The following is a 9348-nucleotide window of genomic DNA, read 5'->3' on the forward strand; positions in this document are numbered from 1 at the left end:
GAAAATCACATTGGTAGGATTTTTATGAATTATTTGCAAATTATGGTGGAAAATAAGTATTTGGTCACCTACAAACAAGCGAGATTTCTGGCTCTCACAGACCTGTAACTTATTCTTTAAGAGGCTCCTCTGTCCTCCACTCGTTACCTGTATTAATGGCACCTGTTTGAATTGTTATCAGTATAAAAGACACCTGTCCACAACCTCAAACAGTCACACTCCAAACTCCACTATGGCCAAGACCAAAGAGCTGTCAAGGACACCAGAAACAAAATTGTAGACCTGCACCAGGCTGGGAAGACTGAATCTGCAATAGGTAAGCAGCTTGGTTTGAAGAATCAACTGTGGGAGCAATTTATTAGGAAATGGAAGACATACAAGACCACTGATAATCTCCCTCGATCTGGGGCTCCACGCAAACATCTCACCGTGGGGTCAAAATTATCACAAGAACGGTGAGCAAAAATCCCAGAACCACACGGGGGGACCTAGTGAATGACCTGCAGAGAGCTGGGACCAAAGAACAAAGCCTACCATCATAACACACTACGCCGCCAGGGACTCAAATCCTGCAGTGCCAGACGTGTCCCCCTGCTTAAGCCAGTACATGTCCAGGCCCGTCTGAAGTTTGCTAGAGAGCATTTGGATGATCCAGAGAAGATTGGGAGAATGTCATATGGTCAGATGAAACCAAATATTAACTTTTTGGTAAAACTCACTCGTCGTGTTTGGAGGACAAAGAATGGCTGAGTTGCATCCAAAGAACACCATACCTACTGTGAAGCATGGGGGTGGAAACATCATGCTTTGGGGCTGTTTTTCTGCAAAGGGACCAGGACGACTGATCTGTGTAAAGGAAAGAATGAATGGGGCCATGTATCGTGAGTTTTGAGTGAAACCTCCTTCCATCAGCAAGGGCATGAAGATGAAACGTGTCTGGGTCTTTCAGCATGACAATGATCCCAAAGCACACCGCCCGGGCAGGGCAACGAAGGAGTGGCTTCATAAGAAGCATTTCAAGGTCCTGGAGTGGCCTAGCCAGTCTCCAGATCTCAACCCCATAGAAAATCTTTGGAGGGAGTTGAAAGTCCGTGTTGCCCAGCAACAGCCCCAAAACATACTACTCTAGAGGAGATCTGCATGGAGGAAATGGCCAAAATACCAGCAACAGTGTGTGAAAACCTTGTGAGACTTACAGAAACGTTTGACCTCTGTCATTGCCAACAAAGGGTATATAAACAAAGTATTGAGATAAACTTTTGTTATTGACCAAATACTTATTTTCCACCATAATTTGCAAATAAATTCATAAAAAATCCTACAATGTGATTTTCTGGAGAAAAAAATTCTAATTTTGTCTGTCATAGTTGAAGTGTACCTATGATTACAGGCCTCTCTCATATTTTTAAGTGGGAGAACTTGCACAATTGGTGGCTGACTAAATACTTTTTTGCCCCACTGTAAATACATTTGATTTGATTTGGCTGGAGTCTTTGACAATTTTTAGGGCCTTCCTCTGACACTGCCTGATATAGAGGTCCTGGATGGCAGGAAGCTTGGCCCCAGTGATGTACTGAGCCGTACGCACTACCCTCTGTCGTGCCTTGCGGTCGGAGGCCGAGCAGTTGCCATACCAGGCAGTGATGCAACCAGTCAGGATGCTCTCGATGGTGCAGCTGTAGAACCTTTTGAGGATCTGAGGACCCATGACAAATCATTTCAGTCTCCTGAGGGGGAATAGGCTTTGTCGTGCCCTCTTCACGACTGTCTTAGTGTGTTTGGACCATGATAGTTTGTTGGGGATGTGGACACCAAGGAACTTGAAGCTCTCAACCTGTTCCACTACAGCCCCGTCGATGAGAATGGGGGCGTGCTCAGTCCTCCTTTTCCTGTAGTCCACAATCATCTCCTTTGTCTTGATCATGTTGAGGGAGTGGGACCTCTTCAACTGTGGAACCTTATATAGACAGGTGTGTGCCTTTCCAAATCACATCCAATCAATTGAATATACCACATGTGGACTCCAATCAAGTTGTAGAAACATCTCAAGGATGATCAATTGAAACGGGATGCACCTGAACTCAATTTAGAGTCTCATTGCAAAGGGTCTGAATACGTATGTAAATAAGGTATTTCAGTTTTTTATTTTTAATAAATTAGCAAAAAACTCTAAACCTGTTTTCACTTTGTCATTATTGGGTATTGTGTGTAGATTGAGGAATAGTTCTTAATTAATCCATTTTAGAATAAGGCTGCAACGTAACAAAATGTGGAAAAATGGAAGGGGTCTGAATACTTTCCGAATGCACTGTATATCTTACCTTTAAGGAGAGCTCAATCTGATTTTTGATGTTCTTTATAATGTAACCCTCTACTCCGGCATGGCAACTGGTTTTTATCATACACCTATGATAAGAAATCAGGATATTCAAGTTGTTTGTAATACCATGTGGTCCTGAGGCCCTCCCTGGGTGCACGTTTTGGTTTTTGCCCTAGCACTACACAGCTGATTCAAATAAACAAAGCTTGATGATGAGTTGGTTAATTAAATCAGCTGTGTAGTGCTAGGGCAAAAACCAAACATGCACGGGGGTACTGCTATAGAGTACTACAGATTAATCCATTGCGGACCACATATAGGCTATACAGTATTCTCACCTGAAGAATTTGTGCTTAGCCTCAGGTCCCAATTTATCTATGAAGAGCTGTAACACTTTAAACCCTCGTTCTCTCTGGTAATGGGAAAAAGGAGTTATTAGGCTAGCAGGTACATAGACCCAAAATTATTTCAATTGGTTTTATTCATTCAGGAGTTTTATTCAATTACCAAATGCTGAATTGGACACACAGTCAGGATCTGCACCAAATGCTGCATTTCCACACAACAACAAAAACACAAATCACAAATTATTATTATTACGTTTGTTACATATGCATCTGTTTAGCTGTTTCTGGTATGTAGTTAGACTCACCTGTGGAACACTGTAAAATGACTTTAGGTCCTGCAGTTCAACTGGGAGGCTGTTATCCTCCACTCTCTCCAAGCTTTTTGTATATAATTCCTGAGTGATAGAGCATGGAGAAGAATACTTAGCAATACTTACTACTCAGAGATTTCACTCAATATAGTATTGGGAAGATTTGAAATCAATTTATCCTTACCAGGCCTTTGAGTAGGAACGATTCTTCCTTTCTATTTTAGGAAAGAAAACATCTTGTTTAGAGGAACACACTATATCTTAAACCAATGTTTTATTATCATGTAAGAACAGTATAGCTCTGAAAACATACCTACTCAGGAGGAGGTCAATATATTCCATATTACACTGCAGGACAAACACAGGGCTGAGAGATCAACAAAATAATATTAATACTATTATATGTTTCAAACATAGTTATCACCCCATATCTTCAATGATACGGGTATTCAGAACCTTTCTACTGTGTTTCACCTGAAAACTGCTGGAAAGCTCTCGATGGTGATGAGCTGGACAAAGAGCAGGTATGCCAGACAGGCCCGTGACTCCTGGGCTTCAGTACTGTCTGTCAGGAGGCCAGACTCCTCCCTCTTCTTCAGAGCGTTGTAGAACAGGAGGCCTGGGAGAGGCTCCTGGATGGCTGGTAGGGTGGCCTAGGATCAAAAACACAATGTAGTCTTGTTTTAGCTAGGTTCTTATTAAAATTGTCTCTATGAGGTTGATTGCCTTGTTTGGTAGTCTCGATGGACTTGCTGGAAGATGCAGTAGAAAAAGAGCTAACCCTTAGTGTAGTGTGCAGAGCCATTTCAAAAGGCCATCCCTCAACCAAGTAGGCCCGGATTACTTACCAGTATGTCTGTAGCAAAGTGCCATAGGGGAGACTGTTTATGGATGTCTATAGCCTGGTCAAGCTGTGCCTGAAGGAGTGGCTCCCTCAAGCTCCCCATGCAACTGTAGAGAGAAGAATAATATGCATTACAGATCAACAAGCCGGTGTCAGTATCTTCTACTCTCCTGATTATAACCTGGCCAATAACTAAATCTGATTGATACATGTTGGTGCTCCTTTTAGCAACATTAATATCAACAAAGCACACAGTCAGGCAGACAGACACCTACAACTTGAGAAGCTCAGTCTTTAGCTGCTTGTCTGAAGCAGTGCCACCATCCTCGCTGTTGTCCCTCCTCTTCACTTCCTCCACGAATGGCTCCATGAACCTGGCCAGGGCTGAGCAGCAACGACACAGACCATACGCATCCTCCACTTCTTGCTCCTTGGTGTAAGGCACTGGCAGCCTGGACAACTGCTTCTGTAGGGCAGCCAGAGCCAGGCCTACCCAGGGAGCCTTCTCCTCACCCAGACGCAGCAGCACTAGGAGATGGACGGAGACATTCAAAAGTCACCAACATKAATGGCACTAGGAGAGGCAAGGATACATTATTAAAAAGTAATTGAAGGAATGCATTATGTATAGGTTGTTTTACTGCATTCTGATTTGCTTTGAGGTAATGTATTAATAAATATTTGGAAAGGATTGTATTATAATGGCTCTCTACTGTCATTCAATCAATTACAAGAAAAATGTGGGTTATCTAAGACTACTTAAGAAATCTTATTCAATCGCTTCAACAGAATCTGGATTAACCTAAAGCATCTAACAGTAGCATAGAACAAATACTGAAAGAAGCTGCAACGCCAAAGAAGTTGATTGCCAAGTTATATCGAGGGTTGACTGAATTTTTAACTGATGGTTCGGAGACTAAAGTAAAAATGGGAAACAGATCTCAAAGAAGAAATTGATGAGAACTATTGGTCACAGATACAGTTGAAGTTGGAAGTTTACATACACCTTAGCCAAATACATTTAAACTCAGTTTTTACAATTCTTGACATTTAATCCTAGTAAAAATTCCCTGTCTTAGGTCAGTTAGGATGACCACTTTATTTTAAGAATGTGAAATGTCAGAATAATAGTAGAGAGAATGATTTATTTCAGCTTTTATTTCTTTCATCACATTCCCAGTGGGTCAGAAGTTTACATACACTCAATTAGTATTTGGTAGCATTGCCTTAAACAATTTAAACTTGGGTCAAACGTTTCGGGTAGACTTCCACAATAAGTTGGGTGAATTTTAGGCCCATTCCTCCTGACAGAGCTGGTTGGTAACTGACTCAGGTTTGTAGGCCTCCGTTGCTCGCACACGCTTTTTTCAGTTCTGCCACACATTTTCTATAGGAATGAGGTCAGGGCATTTGTGATGGCCACTCCAATACCTGACTTTGTTTGTCCTTAAGCCAATTTTGCCAACAACTTTGGAAGTATGCTTGGGTCATTGTCCATTTGGAAGACCCATTTGTGACCAAGCTTTAACTTCCTCACTGATGTCTTGAGATGTTGCTTCAAATATTCCAAATAATTTTCCTACCTCATGATTGCCATCTATTTTGGACGTGCACTTAGTCCCTCCTGCAGCAAAGCACCCCCAGCAACATTAATGCAATGGGGCCACCCCGTGCCTTCACGTTTGGGATGGTGTTCTTCATCTTTGCAAGCCTCCGCCCTTTCCTCCAAAACATACAACGATGGTCATTATGGCCAAACAGTTCTATTTTTTGTTTCATCAGACCAAGAGGACGACTTTCTCCGAAAAGTACGATCTTGTGTCCCCATGTGCAGTGCAATACCCGTAGTCTGGCTTTTTTTTGGCGGTTTTGGAGCAGTGGGCTTTCTCCTTGCTGAGCGGCCTTTTCAGGTTATTGTCGATATAGGCTCGATTTTTTACTGCTGGATATACGATAGTTTTGCTACCTGTTCTCCAGCATCTACACAAGGGTCCTTTGTGTTGTTCTGGGGATTTTGATTTGCAATTTTCGCACCAAAGTACAGTTCATCTCTAGGAGACAGAACACGTGCTCTTCCTGAGGCGTTATGACGGCTGCGTGGGTCGCCATGGTGTTGTATTACTTGCGTACTATTGTTTGTACAGATGAACGGGTACTTCAGGTGGTTTGGAAAATTGCTCCCAAGGATGAACCAGACTGTGGGAAGGTGCTACAATAATTTTTTCTGAAGTCTTGGCTGATTTTCTTTTGATTTTCCCATTGATGCAACGCCAAAGAGGCCACTGAGTTTGAAGGTAGGCCTTTGAAAATACATCCACAGGTACACCTCCAATTGACTTAAATTATGTCAATTAGCCTATCAGAAGCTTCTAAAGCCATGACATAATTTTCTGGAATATTCCAAGCTGTTTAAAGGCACAGTCAACTTAGCGTATGTAAACTTCTGACCCACTGGAATTGTGATACAGTGAATTATAAGTTAAATAATCTGTCTGTAAACAATTGTTGGAAAAATTACTTGTGTCATGCACAAAGTATATGTCCTAACCGACTTGCCAAAACTATAGTTTGTTAACAAGAAATTTGTGGAGTGGTTGAAAAACTAGTTTTAATGACTCCAACCTAAGTGTATGTGATTTGATTTGATGTAAACTTCAACGGTATGTGAAAACGGTATGACTTCAACGGTATGTGAAAATGTTCATATTTGCTCCTACAATCTTAGCCATAAATTATTGCAATTGAAGATAATCCATAGGATTTACTACACTCCTGCTAGAATGCATGTAATGTACCCAGAAATGTCATATCACTGTTGGAGATGCAAAAAAACGAAAACGAACCCTATTACATATGCTGTTGTCCTGTGAGAAATGGACACMATTTTGGGATAATGTCTGTGCCATCATATCATTGTGTCAAGGATTTTACATCCATCCATCTCCATGATTATGTCTGTTGCGGAATGTAAATATTCTTGACCAATATCACAGAAGGTTTTGTAATTTAGATCCAGTTGCTGCAAAAATATGTGTAGCTATCAATTGGAAAGCATCATACACACTCATCGTCAATAACGAACTGAAGGTAGTTACATTCGATTAGATTGTGTTTTATGAAATTAAGCAAAAAAAAAGACATGTTTGATATAATCTGGAAACCTCACATTGGCAATCTTGAGGAGTGTAAGATTTCCCAACATACATAACTCTGTTTGAATTTGATGTACATGTATATGTGTATTGAAATCGAAGGCTACTGTGTTTTTGTACGTTTATGGACAGGTCTGGGAATGTTGTGGTGGTTGTGTTGTTTTTGTGCTCTGTTTGCATTTATAAATAAATAAAATATTGGTATAAAAAAATGAAGGGGAACGTCTTCAAGATTAAGTTACAATAAGTGTCCAGTAGAGGGAAGCAAACAACATCTGCAGGAGATAGCCTTCACAATACCACTGCTAAGTATTACCTGTTTGAAGATGCGGGACCATAAGTTCGATTGTATCAGCGATGAGGTCCGGATGAAGGTCATCCACTTGGCCGAGAAAAATCAGCATGAGTTCCATCGGGCTGCATGTCTGAGAGACAAGATTTATACATTACTGTTAACTCTGATGCCATGTCATGTGAATCTACCTGCTGTTTAGCCTCCTGCCATCCAATTCTGTCAAGGGTAATTCATAATGCTTATAGTTTACCTCGGCCAGGTGTGTGATAACAGCCTGACAGGTAGAGGTACTCTTCTTCTTCTTCAGTACCTCGGCCACCAGGGACGCAAGGAGGCCACAGCCCATAGACTCCACTATTCCCTGGGTCAGATAAAATAACCAAAGACTTCTGTGTCATGTCTACTTTTACATATAGAAAGAAAGCAGCAACTGATGATAAAAAACAGTTGTGCAAGTTTATGGGAGGTATACAAATTGTTGGTTGCATGTGGGCTATCTTGCAAATGACCACCTTGACTACCACCTCACGTCGGTCAAAAAAGCTAAGTTGATATCCTAGCGAGGTTGCTATAGACCCTGTTATGACTCCATGACATCCCAGCGTGGTAGCTGTAGACCCTGTTATGACTCCATGATGTCCTACCGAGGTAGGTATAGATCCTTGTATGACTCCATGACATCCTAGCGAGGTAGGAAAGCATTGCGGGACCATAAGTTCGATTGTATCAGCGATGAGGTCCGGATGAAGGTCATCCACTTGGCCGAGAAAAATCAGCATGAGTTCCATCGGGCTGCATGTCTGAGAGACAAGATTTATACATTACTGTTAACTCTGATGCCATGTCATGTGAATCTACCTGCTGTTTAGCCTCCTGCCATCCAATTCTGTCAAGGGTAATTCATAATGCTTATAGTTTACCTCGGCCAGGTGTGTGATAACAGCCTGACAGGTAGAGGTACTCTTCTTCTTCTTCAGTACCTCGGCCACCAGGGACGCAAGGAGGCCACAGCCATAGACTCCACTATTCCCTGGGTCAGATAAAATAACACAAAGACTTCTGTGTCATGTCTACTTTTACATATAGAAAGAAAGCAGCAACTGATGATAAAAAACAGTTGTGCAAGTTTATGGGAGGTATACAAATTGTTGGTTGCATGTGGGCTATCTTGCAAATGACCACCTTGACTACCACCTCACGTCGGTCAAAAAAGCTAAGTTATATCCTAGCGAGGTTGCTATAGACCCTGTTATGACTCCATGACATCCCAGCGTGGTAGCTGTAGACCCTGTTATGACTCCATGATGTCCTACCGAGGTAGGTATAGATCCTTGTATGACTCCATGACATCCTAGCGAGGTAGTTATAGACCCTGTTATGACTCCATGACATCCCAGGGGTAGCTGTAGACCCTGTTATGACTCCATGATGTCTAGTGAGGTAGCTATAGATCCTGTTATGACTCCATGACATCCTAGCGAGGTAGCTTTAGACCCTGTTATGACTCCATGACATCCTGCGAGGTAGCTTTAGACCGTGTTATGACTCCATGAGTCCTAGCGAGGTAGCTATAGACCCTTTATGACTCCATGACATCCTAGCGAGGTAGCTCTTGCCGTGTTATGACTCCATTGATGTCCTGCGAGGTAGCTATAGATCCTGTATGACTCCATGATGTCCTAGGAGTTAGCTATAGATCCTTTATGACTCCTATGACTCAGTCCTAGCGAGGTAGCTATAGACCCTTGTATGACTCCATGACATCCTAGCGAGGTAGCTTTAGACCGTGTATGACTCCATGTAGCCTAGCGAGGTAGCTATAGATCCTGTAATGACTCCATGATGTCCTAGTGAGTTAGCTATAGATCCTATTATGACTCCTTGACATCCTAGCGATAGCTATAGACCCTGTTATGACTCCATGATCCTAGCGAGGTAGCTATAGACCCTTGTATGACTCCATGACATCCTAGCGAGGTAGCTATGGACCCTGTTATGACTCCATGACGTCCTAGCGTGGTAGCTATAGATCCTGTAATGACTCCATGATGTCCTAGTGAGTTAGCTATCAGATCCTGA

General features: G+C 42.1%; 1 protein-coding gene across 1 annotated transcript in view; it reads right to left on the minus strand.

The window, feature by feature from the left end:
* Positions 1–9348, minus strand: part of LOC111975658 (glomulin) — a 32349-nt gene that overhangs the window by 4206 nt on the left and 18795 nt on the right. The window contains exons 3-13 of the mRNA XM_024004145.2: positions 7520–7630; positions 7291–7399; positions 4098–4350; positions 3827–3929; positions 3453–3631; positions 3292–3345; positions 3163–3193; positions 2973–3062; positions 2828–2869; positions 2659–2732; positions 2322–2406 (exon numbers count right to left, since the gene is read on the minus strand). Of these exons, the coding sequence (XP_023859913.2) occupies positions 2322–2406; positions 2659–2732; positions 2828–2869; positions 2973–3062; positions 3163–3193; positions 3292–3345; positions 3453–3631; positions 3827–3929; positions 4098–4350; positions 7291–7399; positions 7520–7630 (1131 nt within the window). The remainder of the gene's footprint in view (positions 1–2321; positions 2407–2658; positions 2733–2827; positions 2870–2972; positions 3063–3162; positions 3194–3291; positions 3346–3452; positions 3632–3826; positions 3930–4097; positions 4351–7290; positions 7400–7519; positions 7631–9348) is intronic.

This window comes from Salvelinus sp. IW2-2015, linkage group LG16 (assembly GCF_002910315.2).
Source record: "Salvelinus sp. IW2-2015 linkage group LG16, ASM291031v2, whole genome shotgun sequence".
Classification (NCBI taxonomy): Eukaryota; Metazoa; Chordata; class Actinopteri; order Salmoniformes; family Salmonidae; genus Salvelinus; species Salvelinus sp. IW2-2015.